This window comes from Mustela lutreola, chromosome 15, assembly GCF_030435805.1.
Source record: "Mustela lutreola isolate mMusLut2 chromosome 15, mMusLut2.pri, whole genome shotgun sequence".
In the NCBI taxonomy this organism is placed as follows: Eukaryota; Metazoa; Chordata; class Mammalia; order Carnivora; family Mustelidae; genus Mustela; species Mustela lutreola.
The window spans coordinates 4,774,668-4,788,404 of record NC_081304.1 but is presented as its reverse complement, the minus strand read 5'-3'; the positions used below and the strand labels follow the sequence as shown (position 1 = coordinate 4,788,404).

The window sequence follows — 13,737 nt, the reverse complement described above, 5'->3', positions numbered from 1 at the left end:
GGCGGGGCTGGGGCGTAGGTGTGGTGGGAGTGCTGGGGAGCCTCGGGGGGAGGGGGCGGTCACGCGGCGCTGGGCTGCGCGGGCCGCACAGGAGTGCACCCGGGCGGGCGCGGCCGGGGGGCACAGTGTCGCGGCTCACGCTGCGGGCGGTGTCGGGCTGTGTGCGTGTGTGCTCCCTTCACGCGGCGGGGAACTGACTCAAAGTCAAACAATCCCAGGCGTTTGCGTCGTGGCCGTCCGTCCGAGGGGGCGGACGCAGAACCTCCGGCGGCGCGGGGGTCCCAGCTGAGCACACGCTCCCTCCTGGCTTCTCCCAAGCCAGCCACTGGGGGCCGCGGCGCCACTCCCGGAGCCCCGGACCCCAGGCTCTGGAGGGTTTGGGACTGGGGTCGCCTCCCTGCTCCAGTTCCGTGTTGGAATCCCCTACTGCGGTGATGGGGGACGGCTGTCGAATTTCAGCGCCCAGGCCAGCGTCCCCTTTCCTTCCGGCCAGCACCACCCCCCCCCAACCACCCCTGCCGCGGTACGTGCGCATGGCGCATGGCGTCGGAAGAAAGGCCCCTGGGTGGCTTATGAATGACAGAGGCAGGCAAAAAACAGGCGCTACCCCGAATCCCGGCCCTGGTGGAGGGAAGTCCACAGGAGGGGTAGCCGGCCGGACAGGGAGGTACTGTGGGGAAGGTGTCAAGTAATCTTGGGGAGGCCCAGGCCCTGGAGACAGCTTAGGTGCCAAAGCTGCGACTAGGCGCTGATTCCGCGAATGCAGGAGACGAATTCTCATTCCGGTGGTCCTGCTCTGCGAGGTGGGAGCACCACAGGACAGGAGGCCGCGTCTGGGCCTGGGAGCCAATGGGTCCCCACCCTGCAAATAAGCTGTTGGGAGCCAGGTCCGACCTCTGATGCCCAGCCCCAGCAGGAGGCCAGGGCCCAATTCTCCCTAACACTCCCTGGTGACCCCGCCCTTCTCAAGACTTTGTGTCCCACTGCAAGTATCAGAAGAGGTTGGCTCTTCTCTTGAGCGCTGGTTTAGGTATGTTAAAATCATATTTCCGAGTAGAGAGCCCCGGTGGAGCCCCAGCTCTGGCCCTCCCTGATGCTCAGGGTTCACATACCTCCCTGGAATCCTGGGCAGGGGTCCCCTTGACTCTGCCTCCATCTCATTTGAGGGAAGGAGAATCTAGTGCCTTCTGTGGGTTTTGGAAAGGGTTGGAAGAGGATGAATGCTCAGACCCATCTCTGCTCCCCAGGCTGCCTGGGCCAGGACAGAGCCCTCTGCACCTGGCCACCTCCCTGAAGCAGTCTGATAGGATGCCCGACGCCAGTGTGGTGCCCTTCCAAGCACCTGCCCGGAAGGTTTCCACCGGAAAATCAAGCAGGAGAAATCTTATGTCTGCTTACTCTCATCTCATCGTTGCAAGTCTTCTGTGTGTTCCTGGTGCAGGACTATATTTGCCCCATTGTATAGTATATAATGTCTAAGCGGATGCATATACTATTTCACGATGCACACTGAAGATCAATCGTTTAAGGAAGAGGGTTGGTCATCAGGAACAGTTGGAGAGAATTGTCCAGAGGGGACAACTGAACGGCTTAGCCAGCCCTTCAATCCCTGGCCTTCCTTGTCTTTCTGGCTTCATCATCTAATATTCTTCTCCCTTCCTCCCCTCCCGATGCCTTCCCATGACATCATTGTTCTGCTGACACTCAACTTCCAGTTGCCGGAACATGCCCGATGCTTTCATGTCTGCAGCCCCCAAAAGAATCTGCCAGCCAGGGGGGCTCAACCTTCCTCGAGCCCCTCCCAATTTCGGTGCCCCCGGCTCTTCTTCCAGCTGGGCGTTCCCTAAGGCTTGTAGCGCACCCAGGGCTCTGCCCTCCATCACCTACGTCTCTCCATTGTGGTCATTTATGTAACTGGCCAGGGCGTGTGCCAAAACTAGAAGTCCCTTGAGGGTCCGACCCAGGTCTGTCACATCGACATCCCGAAGGGAAAGCTTGATTTACCCTGCCACCGTGGGCGACAACCTGGTCCCAGCCAGGTTAATCAGTCTGCGCAAGGTCGGGTCTGCTGACCCCACTAAGCAGCTTGAGCCTCCTAATCCAGGGCCAGCAGGAACCTCAGGACAGACGGCAGTGGCTCGCGGAAGGTGACAGGGCCATCTTGGCCTTCTGCGGACCCTGTCGGGGAGGGGATGGGGCAGCTGAGTCATGTGCACCACTCTTTTCGTGCTCAGCACCTTGGCCATGCTCTGGCGCCGCCGATTCGCCAACCGGGTCCAACCGTGAGAAACTGGGCAGTGGACTTGGGTGGGTGGGTGGGTAGAAACTACTGTGGGGTGAGAGCCAAGCTGAAGTTGGGCCCCAGGCTACCTGGACCTTCTGGGAGGGTGGTGGAGGATGGGGTGCAGATTTGCAGGGAGTCCCTGAGAGGCTTTCACTCAGAGCAGGGGGAGTTCGCAGCTCTTCAAAAACTCTGGCTGAAGCTCCCCAGCTTTCCCAGGCCAGAGTGGCTGGGTCCTGCAGGAGAGAGGGTTCTGGGCCTGGGCGCTGCCCACAGCTCCTCTTGCCTGGTCCTCCCGCCCACAGAGAGCCCAGCGGAGCAGACGGGGCAGTAATGGGCAGCAGCTCGGAAACAGACCTCCAGTCCTCAGGCAGGTAAGGCAGAAGAGAGTCAGGGGTGGAGGAGGGAGGGTGTGTCCAAGGAAGAAGCTGTCCGTGCCTGGGGGGCGGGAAGGGGGTGTACGTGAGTGTGTGAGTGTGTGAGTGTGTGTGTGTGCACGCTGGAGGCTGGCCCCTCGCCCCAGCCACCCTGCTCCCTGTGTGCCTGGTGGGCAGGCTGAACGTTTTCTCCAGTTGGCAGTGGGAGCCCCCAGCCTGTCCTCTGGACCACAGCTGCCCTGTCTTGTTTGTCCGAATGCGGGGTGGTCCCCAGGGTCCTATCGGAAGGCGCAGGGGGACTGGAGAGAGGGATGGGGCAGAAGCAGCTCCGCTGGCTCGGCTCGCCTTCCCTTCCCCCTCTCCCGCTGCCCCCGCTCAGTCTCGGCGGCTCCTCTGCCCGAGACCCGAGCCCGATTCGCTGTCCGGTGCCCAATAGGAGGCGCAGGAGGACCATGACATCATCAGCACGGAGTGCCATTGGTTGAGCAGCTCCTGCGGGCAGGACGCTGTCTCCAGTGGCCAGAAAGTTAACTCTTCCCTAGGCTGAAGCCATGAGGCCTTTACAAGGGGTGAAGTTTGGGGAACTTCTGGAATGTTCCTTCCCTGGGTGACCAGGGCCCTTTGATGATCAGGGCTCCTGTGCCCAACAAAACACGGAAAAATGGACGAATATTTGTTAAGAAGATACTATTTGGCACGTTCTGTTGTGCCCGTGGGTCCACCTCGTGCAAGAGAGAGGACAGCATTCTCTCCTGCAAATTTTTCTAGCCTTCTCTCACTCCCAGTGAAACAAAGAACACGATGCCCTCGGGCTCCGGGCCCCTGGCTGGAGGGAGTCTCCCCATAGGGCTCAGAAGCCTGAGCCAATCAGCACACCTGCCTGCCGGGGCACCCCAGTGTTTCCATCTTGGGGTGTGGGACGCGCCCTCAGCCACACGGAGACTGGCAAGCCATGAGAATGGGAGTCTCTGTCTGTGTGCAGCGCCTAACTCCTCCTTGGTGCTGGGATTCCTCCAGGCTCTGAATGTCAGAAGACCCACTGGGCAGCCCCCGGCACGTGCCAGAAACGAGCATTTCTTCGATGCCCTTCCTTGGCATCTAGGCCAGCTGAGATGGCCACAGAGCGTCCAAGGTGAAATCGGCTGACCTAGGTGAAATGGTGAGCCCCGGGCCTCACAGAGCAGGACCCTGTTCACCCATGGAAGGAACATTTCAGAAGTTCCCAAAACTTCATCCCTTGTGAAGGCCACATGGTTTCAGCCTAGGGAAGGGTTAACTTTCTGGCCACTGGAGACTGGTCCTCCAGGCTGAGTTTGGGTCTGGGAGTGTATAGCCAGAGTCCATGTCCTGACGTCCCTTACTGACTGAAACTCGGAGAAAGCGACTTTTTAATTTATATATAAACTGAGAGTGATAACAGTATGGCGTGGCATTGTTTGTGAGGTTCAAATACAGATCATCATAAACCACTTGGCACAAAGCAGCTGTTTAATAAAGGCTGGCTGTTCTCCTGCGTTCCTCTGGTTCTTGGTCAGTGTTCTAGTCATTCCCTGAGGTGTCCCATGTATTAACTCATTTGGGGGTTATAGCAGTCCCAGAGGGTTGGCAAGACAAACATTTCTATCTCTCATGAATGGTGGAGGAAACTGAGAGACTGGGAGGCACAAGTTACTTGCTCAAGGTCATCCCTCCGATTTGTGGCCGATGGGGACAGACAGGTCCCTGACTTCAGGCAGTCCGTCTCAGTCACATGAAATGGGCCCGGACCCCTTCTCAGGAGGAGAGAGCCGAATCTGAACCATCAGGCCTGGCCTTGTGTGGTTAAGCCAGAAGGAAGCAGTTTCCTGTCAATTCCTCAGGACCTAACGCCTAACATCTCCAGCCTTCAAGGGCCAGCCTGGGTGAAATTTCTGCTCTCCGATCACCTGGTCACAAATTCCAGCTGCTTTCCCAGCCGCTGCTACCCCTCTTCCATAGTGGGGTGACTCGCTAGGCCTGGGGCAGAAGGAAGTGGAAGTCTGGACGCATGGGAAGGACACCCCCCCTCAATCCTCTGACTCCCGTCCTTTTCTGTTTAGGGAGAAAGAGTCTCTGAAGTAAGTTCTCACGTCTTCAGGAGGAGCTCGGCCCCAGGGACCGACATCAACCGGCAGAGACAGGTAGGGCCAGGTTTCGAGGCTTGGAGGTGAGAGGGCTAGGCTGGGCCCCAGGGCGGAAGACTGTGCAAGGCCTGGCCGTGTGGGAACAGACCACCTGCAGCTCTTTGCTCCTCGGTCATAAGGGGGAGCATGGACTCTTCTCAGCTCCTACCTTGAGCCTGTCATGGTCCCAGCCACAGGGCAAGGGCCAGTTTTAAGGGAATGATGTGTGATCTCAATGGCATTTTCTAAGCTAGGAGATGAGGCAGTGGTCATGCTGGGGCCATGCGGGTAGTCCCAGTGGACTTCTAAGGGAGAGGAGGAGCTCTGGAATATCCATTCTGGAATGCAAGCTTCTGCCTTGGCATGGGAGGAAGTGCTAATTTGGTCTGGTTTTCTGTTTCAGTTCAAGTCCCGGCTGGTCCCCCACCTACAAAGGATGCTGTGGTGGAAGGAGCAGCAGCACGCTGGGGAATGGGAAAAAGCAGCCATCGAGAAGGTAGACCCCTCCCCTTGAGGTCCTGGACCTGCTTGTCCTCTTTTGTCCCCTGGCGCTGGTGGCCGGCAGGAGGGGCAGAGACGCTCATTGCCCTGGACGGGCTGCCTTTGTTTGAGGTCTTGAGGATCGTCTGGGGGCAGGCCCAGAGAGGGACTCGGTGGGGTCTACTCTGGGGCACCCCAGCAGCCCAGGCTAGACGAGGAGCAGGTCGAGAGTTAAGGGACCGTTGATAGGGCTTCTCACTCATTCCTTAACCTCATCCTTGAAATAACCCAAGGAGCCTGGGCATATTATTATCCACATTTTGGAAATGAGGAAACACAGAGAAGCTAACAAATTTGTCCGGTGTCATCTAGCTCGTTCATGGGGGACCCCGCCTTCCCGAGCCTCTCATGGACGCTGCAGAGCTGCCCCACGCTCTTAACCACCAGGACCTAGTCGTCTCTGGAACCCCACGGCAGTTGGCAGCTGCTCTGTGAAAAAAAAGGGGTTCCCCTGGCCTGGCAGCCCCAAAACTTGCGGACCAAGGCTGCGTGGCATCAGTGTCCCAGAGTGGCACGCGCTTCCTATGGTCCTTGCCTCTCCTGGGTCCCCAGCACTCTCCCTGTCACGGGCCGCTTGGCTAGATCATCAGCAAGAAGTGCCCGTTGGATCTGTGACATGTCTGCCTGCAGCTGGAGCAAAGCTTCTCCCAGCCTGGGCTCTGAGTGCGTCTTCTGGGCGCGCGCGTGTGCATGCGTGCGCGGGTTCCAAAGGGGCAGTAGCGTGTGGGAAGGGAAAAAGCATGACACTTGTTTTTGTCAGTCCGCTGACTGCTCAGCACCGCAGCAGCCTCCTTTGCCCCCAGCGGCTCTGCCATTTCTCTCTTCGCCATCCTGCCTGACCCGGAGCAGAGATCAAAGCAGATTTCCGCTTCTGCTCCCTGGGATCCAGGCACAGACCTGCAGGCAGCTGCTCCTGACTGTCTGGAAGCCATTCATCTTGCAAAGCAGCACCCCCCGCCGCCCCCTCCTGCACGTGCACACCCCCCCCCTTCCTCACCATCCAGCCCCCAGGCGGGCTGACAGGCGGGGAAGTCTCCGCTTGGCTGGCCCCTGCCAATGGGAGGCAGGAGATGAGGAGTTCTCTAGACAGCAGTCCCTTTGCTGCCGCCCTGTGACTCCACAGATGAAGGAGGGGAGGAAAGGGGTGAGATGCCATAGACTGTGGGTACCCACACGGAAGCCCTGGGGGAGGGGCTGTTGATTCTGCAGGGAGCCTGGCAGGGCTGTGGAAGCCTCTAGAAGTAGGGCGGGGCAGAGGCAGGGGAAGGGTCTCACCAGGCAAGGAGCTCTGGGCTGGAGTCCCTGGCAGAGCCCCACTGCCCACTTGACCCAGGCCAAGAGTTCGTGACCCCTGTCTCAGCTCCTGTCAGCCCGTCTTTCTGCTGTGAGGCAGGCAGTGGCTTTCCTGGTGACAGGGCTGTCAGGCTGAGGGCCAGAGGACACCGTTCCTGGGGCCCCAGTCTGTGTCCCCGAGCCCGACCTGTGTATTCATTCTCTAATCTCTTTGCCATGTTCCTGTCCCTTCAGCCTCGGCTCTGCACTGCCGTTTCCAGGTGGCCTGTCTCCTTGCACGAGTCTGAGGAATTGTCAGGCCAAGGTCACCTGGCAGGACAGGGGCTGGCTGGCGGCCCAGACACACCTCCACAAAGTGACACCCCTTCGCAGCTCTGTTCCAGGAACCCGCTCAGGGGCCGGTGGCTCCTCCAGGCACCGGTCCCAGATGAAGGGAGGGAAGGCGAGGGGACTGGGGGCGGGGGCGGGGGGTGTGTGGGCTGGCCTTGGCGGCTGCCTGGACCCTGGCAGCTGGGGTGCCATGTGGGCTGGGCGGGAGGGGCCCCCTCCCCCAGGGAGCGGCTGGCTTCGGTGGGAGCAGATTGTGTTTACACCTTCCCCACACACCTAGCCCACGCTCCCTCTTATTCCCCGGGGCTCTCCCACCCCTGGGCTCTCTGCACAACGTGCACATTTGCAGCCCCTCTCCTGCTGCAGGAAGTGGCCACCCTCAGCCGATGCTGGGCCCCAAGTGCTCCTGTCTCAGCCCACTGTCGCAGGGGTGGACCCAGTGTCCCCAAGAGGCTGCCTCCTCCCATTCTCCCCCGCCCCAGCCCTATTTCCTTGGAAAGAGCTGCTGCTTGGGAATGGGAGCAGGAAAGCCCAGGGGCTTGGCAGACAGAAGGGATTAAGGGCAACCAGAGAGGCAGCGCAGAGACTGAGAGCTGGGGCTCCCCTGGCCCCGGGGGCGAGGGGGCGGGGTGCTGGCTTTCATGAAATATCAACGCAGAATCTGGGAGTGAGGAGTCCAGGCTCAGAGCACCAGATAGGAGTCCAGACTCCACCATCACTTCCCAGTTCTGTGGCCTTGGATGGGTTACTGAACGTCCCCAACCTGGGGTTTCTCCTACAAGGAGGATTATGGTAAACCTGTCTCTGAGTGGTCGTCAGAGTTAAATTAGATAACGTGTCTAAAGTGCTCAGCAAGCCTTCCATATATCTGAGCCCGGGAGGCAGTGTTAACTATAGAACAACAGGTCACTTTGCAACAATGGTGGGTTCAGAGCATCTAGTGCTTTGCCTCCTCGCCCCGTGGCCCTTCCCGCCGCCTTGTCTTTCCACACACGCAACAGCAGGGCGATGGGCAGTTCTGAAACAAGCCAGAGCCAAGCCCAGCCCAGCCCTGGGGCACCTGGGAAGACCCAGCAACCAGGCACACAGGACCAGGGAGGATCGCTGCTGCCTCTGTGTGCCTGGAGCCCTGTCCTAACCTCCAGGGGGAGGCCTGGCCTGGACAGCCCCCCTCCCACTGGCTCTGCTTCCCTGCATGTATCTTAGCTCCTAAGGAAGAAGGAGGTGATGGCCTTGATGATTTTCCATTCTCCCTCTGAATGCTAATCTCTCTGCCAGTCGGAGCCTGAGTGACAGGAGAAAGGCTGCTCTGAGCTGCAGGGTGGCCAGGGGCGGCAGCCAGGAGCAGGGAGGTGCCGCTGTCTGCTACTTCTGTGGCTGCTGCCAGTCTCTCCTGGAGATTGGAGCATGACTGGAGAGCTAATGAGGTGGTGGAGGAGGGTGTGGGGAGCAGGAGAGGCAGACACAGCAGCTCTATGAGCCACTGATGTCCTGTGTCACCCTAGGGGACAGATGCTGCCACAGGGAGAGCCCTGCCCATCCCAAACCCAAACACGTGGTTGTGCAGGAGGGTCGTGGGCAAGGGCGCCCAGCAGAGGCCCTAGTTCAAGATGAAGCAGGCGCGATGGCACCGGGACTGGTCCCACAGTTTCCTAGGGACCCTTTGCAGGACCTCACTTAGGAAGAAGCCCAAGACCTTGAGCTAGAGGGAAGTCATGCTTCTTCGTGAGCCTCGAAAGAAGAGAAATGGCCAAGGTTTACAGTAAGATGATGATACTAATATTAATAATGGTTAATGTGTCTCAAACACTTCTGTGCTAGGCGCTGTGCCAAGTGCTTTATTTATACACATTGTCTCATTTATGGGGCAGGGACTGTTGTCATCCTCATTTACCCAATAAGGAAGGTGAAGTTTGTGGAGCTTGCTCAAGGTCACTGACAGCAAGTAGTGAAGCCAGAAAGCGCGCCCTGGCAATGTGATGCCAAGGCCTGGGGAGGTGTTGGAGCACAGAGGATTCGAATCTCCCGCTGGGGCTTGAGGACATTCTGGGTATGACCTGCCCACCAGGGCACGGAGAATGAGAGCTGTGGAGCCCGCCCCGTGACATTCCCGCGCTCCCTCTGCAGGAATGCATCATTCCAGGCTGGATTTGACTCTGGGCCCTGAAAGGGTGGTCCTGGGTAGCCGACTGAGGGGAGTGTGGAGAGCTGCCTTTCAGGGATCTGTCACACCCCTCAGGGAGGAAGCAGTGGCCCCTAGCTGCGATGACAAGGTCATGGAACTTGTCACTCATTGTCACTGGTGGTCTGCTAGCAGTCTCCTTCAACCAGGGGCAGAGCCCTGGGGGTAGGAGGGCAGCCAGCGGCCCAGCAGGAGAGCGGGGAGGTTGAGGAGGAAGGCTTTGTTGTTTTTTTTTTACAGGGGGAGGGTGTAGGGTGTGAAGGAGATGGCTTCAAGAGGGACCCGGGGACTTCAGCTGGAAACCAATCCTTGTACCTAAGGACAACGGACCCTCTCTGTGGGCTACACATGCCCCCTAGTGGGGATTAAGATGAGAGGGCGCTGAGAAAAAAAAAAAAAAAAAAAAAAAAAGATTTCCTGATACATTGTGGCACCTGAGGCTGGATAGGAATGGCCGGTCCTGTGTCTGTGCGAATGCACACACCTGCTTGCACACACACGGGCACACACACGTGTAATGCTATTTGCAGAAGCCGGGCGCACGGAACATTCAAAGGAATGATTTCGTTTCTTCCTTGGTCATTTATTTAAGACCCGCATATCGCTGTGACATACACACCCAGACGGCGACGAAAGGGACAGTGCCTGACTGCGCCAGTGAGGACAACAGGAGGAGCCTGGCCAAGCCTAGTCACTTGACCTTTCCTTCTCTGCACCTTATCTCCCCTCTTAACAAGCAGTGCGGACCCCGGGTGGGCTGGTGCTGAGCCTGAGAGGGACCCCCGACTACTCTCAGAAGAACAGTCTGTTCAGATGAAGGGGATGGACCATTTCCCAATTCTCCCAGTCCAGACAGGCCTCGATGGACCGTGTTTGGAGGCGCTGACGATGACTGGCTCCCTTGGCAAGTGTGGATGGAGCCCGTGTGCCAGGTCCCTTGGGTGCAGAAATAGGGTGAGACTTCCTGCCACAAAGAACCAGAAAACCCAGCAAAGTAGAAGTAACCAGTACTTGGCAGCGGGTGCCACATGGGATGGTGACCCCGTGGCTGCCTCAGGTCTGCCTCACACAGGTCCCTGCCTGTGGCCTGGGGCGGGGAACCCCAGCAGACGGCAGTGGTCCTGTTCCAGTGAGGAGACAAGATCAGAGCTCGGGGCAGCGTGCTGTTCCTAAGGATATCCACACAGACCCATGGGATTCCCCAAAACAGACGCTATGAAAGTGATCCAAAGGAGAATGAAAAGTGCTTTTGAGAGTATACAAAAAGCACTAACCATAAAAGAAAAACAGATAAATTGGACTTTATCAAAATTCTTGGAAAGCCTGGAAGAAAATATTTGCCAAGCAAAGGTCTGAGAAAGGACCTGTGTCCAGCATATATAAAGAACTTTTACAACTCAATAAGAAGACAGCGGACAAAAAAGGGGAGAGGGTTTTAATAGATACTTTGTAAGAAAGTATACATATGGCTAATAAACACATAAAAAGATACACAATATCATAAGTCATCAAGGAAATGCAAATTCAAACCACAACCACTCAATGGCATGGCTAAAAGACTGACCACAACAGGTGTTGGTGAACAACCATGCCCCTGTACTAACGCATTGCTGGGAAGCCAGTTTGGCAGTTTCTTAGGAAGTTATCCAAGAGGAATGAACCCGTCGGTCACAAGAAGACTTGTACAGAGAAGTTCACAGCAGTGTTTTTAATAATATCTCCAAACTGGAAACAGATATTAATAATATCTCCAAACCGGAAATATCCACCAACAGGCGAATGGATCAAAAAGGAGGCAGTGTGTTGGGGCGCCTGGGGGGCTCAGCGGGTTAAGCCTCTGCCTTCAGCTCAGGTCATGATCTCAGGGTCCTGGGATCGAGCCCCGCATCGGGCTCTCTACTCAGCAGGAAGTCTGCCCCCCCCAACCGCCTGCCTCTCTGCCTACTTGTGATCTCTCTGCCAAATAAATAAATAAAATCTTAAAAAAAAAAAAGAAAGAAAGAAAGAAAAGGAGGCAGTGCATTCACACGATGGAATACTACTCAGCAATAGAAACGAAATGGGTCACCAAGTGAGTCACAGCACGCAGCCCTGAAAGAAGCCAGACCCCAAAGAGCACCTACCCTGTGAATCCATTCATAGGAGATTCTAGAACAGGAGGAACTAATCTGGAGTGGCAGAAAGCAGATCAGCGGTTGCCTGGGGCCAGGGCTGTGAAATAAGCAGGAAGGGGCCCTTCCGGGTGCTGGAGATGTTCTAAACCCTGACTGGGCTTGTGGTTATATGGTGTGTCACTGATGGGACTATTGAATCATACATTTTAAATGCATGCATTTTATTGTATGTATGTAAATTATACCTCAATAAAGCAACTTAAAGAGTTTAAAACGACTTAGAGTTTAAAAACAAAACAAAATAAAAGCCAGATGTGAAAACAAATAATCGTTAAGACTGAGTATCCTAAGAAGTGTGCTCAGATAACAAGGGCCCCTCCCCCCTGGCCCATGGAGGTGCTGCGCGTGCACTGTTCTTAATGTCCTGGTGAGCAAAGAGGCTCAGACGGAGGGGCAGCGGTTCTCAAAGGGTGACTCAGTTAGAATCAGCAGGGCTGGGACCACGCTCAGAGCCCGCCTGGGTGCGGAGCCTGTGTTACGCCAGCCTGCGGCAGACCACTCCGAGGAGAGCTCGGGACCGCTGCAGCTTCTCAGGTGAGGCTTTGCAGAGGAGGTGTTGACACAGGAGTTGGAATTTGCTTAGCAGAGGAGAGGATGCGGGGAAGGAGATTTCAAGGCAAAGGGAACATACAAAAATAAGGACAGGCTGGGCAGCCTTGGAGAAGGCAGGACTCCGGGGGAGGGAGAGATACATCCCGAAATGAGCAGAAGAGGTCAACAGGATATTGCACGTACTTCATATTCATTTATTTTTTTAAGAACCCATGAAGCAATAATTTTACGAGAGGCAACAGCTCTGCTGAGCAGGCAGGGGATGGGTGTGCTCTTGGCAAACACAGGAAACAACCACTGTGGTGCCAGGGTTGCCTCTTCTGAGGGAATGGAGTACGCCTTGTCATAATTCTCCTCCAGGAGGTTACAGGTCGTGTGGTCCACGGGCCCAGGTTTCCGCTGAACACCATTGGTGGCGCTCTGTCGTGGTCCTGAGAAATCCCAGGGTGAGAAAAAAAAAAAAAAACCCTCTGTGCTTTTATGCTGGGCTTTCTAGCTGGCTGAAGTCAGGTCACTGGCGTGAAGCAGAATGTGTCCCATTGTCATCCTGTGTTCTTCCGGGAAACTCCGCACAGCCACGGGGATCAGAAGCTTTGAGGCTGGACTGTCTGCAGTCCGATCTCAAGGCTCCCACTCACTGATCACGTTCACCTTCCTGTCCTTTGGCTCCTTTTGTTGCAAAAGGGGGAGGCGGTGATCGTAAGAGGGCACATTGGAGAACCAGACCCATCAAGTCTGAGGCGTTAAGCGCCTACAGCTTTTTGTATGCTAGTCTGGCCTCAATACATCTTTTTTTTTTTTTTTTTTTTTTTTTTTTTTTAAAGGCTTCGAGCAGAGCCTGGCCCAGAGCAAACACTTAATAGACAGTAGCTTTTGTGTTTTCAGAAAGGGGATGTGCACATGTCAGCTCATTCCTTTTATTTTGCCATGACCCGTTCTTTCAGAGAATTATAATGAAAAGAAAAGGATGTGGCACATGTGGATCGTATCATTTAGGATGATTGTGACTCAACAGAACGCCCAACTTAGGGTGGCTCAAACAGTATGGAGATTTCTTTTTTAAATCTCACATTCTGGGGCACATGGGTGGTGCAGTTCGTTGAGCTCCCGATTCTTGGTTTCCGCTCAGATCACGCTCTCAGGGTCGTGAGATTGAGCCCTGCATTGTGTGTGTGTGTGTGGGGGGGGGGGTCTGTGCTCAACGGGGAGTCTGCTTGGGATTCTCTCTCCCTTTCCTTCTGCCCCTCCCCATCTCTCAAATAAATAAATGTTAAAAACTCTCATTCTGTGTTTCACTGAAACTAACATGCCATTGCTTGCAAAATGCTTCTCACATTCAGAAATATTAAGATGAAAAAAAAATGTGTCTGTGAGTTCAAACAAAAGGTCTGAAGGTACGGGGCTCCAGGGCTGGGGTTTCGGCAGTTCATCACGAAGACTCTGTCCTTTGTTTCTACCCTGCCACGCCAGACCTTGGATTCTGGCTTTGGAACAAGCCTCAGGGACGCAAGAAGGCTGCCACAGCCTTAAGCAGCCTATCTTCACAGCATCCCGAAGCCAGAAGGGAGGCTGTTGTTTTTAAAAACAAGAAAATGTTCCCAAACTTGGCATAACTGCATCACAAACCCTTTTCTGAATTCCCGGCAGAAGAAATAGATTTATCATAAGGGTCTGGTCTGGTGGCGACTCAGCAAGATCGGCCCTCAGGGCTGGGGAGGAGCTTGCCTCCAATGAAGCGCAAAGCCCACCAGTAGCTTTGTTCTGTTGTGAGATGGAGGAGGAACAGCTGTGGGCCTCCCGAGAATCGTGAATCGTGAATCACCGGTCAGCTGCTCCCAACTAAGCAGCCAGCCACTTGGGATACACC

At 55.8% G+C, this 13,737-nt stretch overlaps 1 protein-coding gene across 1 annotated transcript; it reads left to right on the top strand.

Annotated features, from left to right (window-relative positions):
* The first annotated feature begins 194 nt into the window (after positions 1–194).
* On the top strand, positions 195–11,533 carry PRCD (photoreceptor disc component). The gene is made up of 5 exons (XM_059150355.1): positions 195–2,282; positions 2,587–2,655; positions 4,737–4,817; positions 5,203–5,295; positions 9,737–11,533. Exons 1-3 carry the CDS (start codon positions 2,209–2,211, stop codon positions 4,756–4,758), a joined length of 165 nt encoding a protein of 54 aa, XP_059006338.1. The 5' UTR covers positions 195–2,208; the 3' UTR covers positions 4,759–4,817; positions 5,203–5,295; positions 9,737–11,533.
* The last annotated feature ends 2,204 nt before the right edge of the window (positions 11,534–13,737 follow it).

Bases quoted from the DNA above. Each gene is read 5' to 3' on its own strand.
- PRCD (XM_059150355.1), top strand. From the start codon at position 2,209: ATGTGCACCACTCTTTTCGTGCTCAGCACCTTGGCCATGCTCTGGCGC. The intron at 2,283-2,586 runs GTGAGAAACTGG...TCCCGCCCACAG, and splicing joins TTCGCCAACCGGGTCCAACC to AGAGCCCAGCGGAGCAGACG. The intron at 2,656-4,736 runs GTAAGGCAGAAG...TTTTCTGTTTAG, and splicing joins GACCTCCAGTCCTCAGGCAG to GGAGAAAGAGTCTCTGAAGT.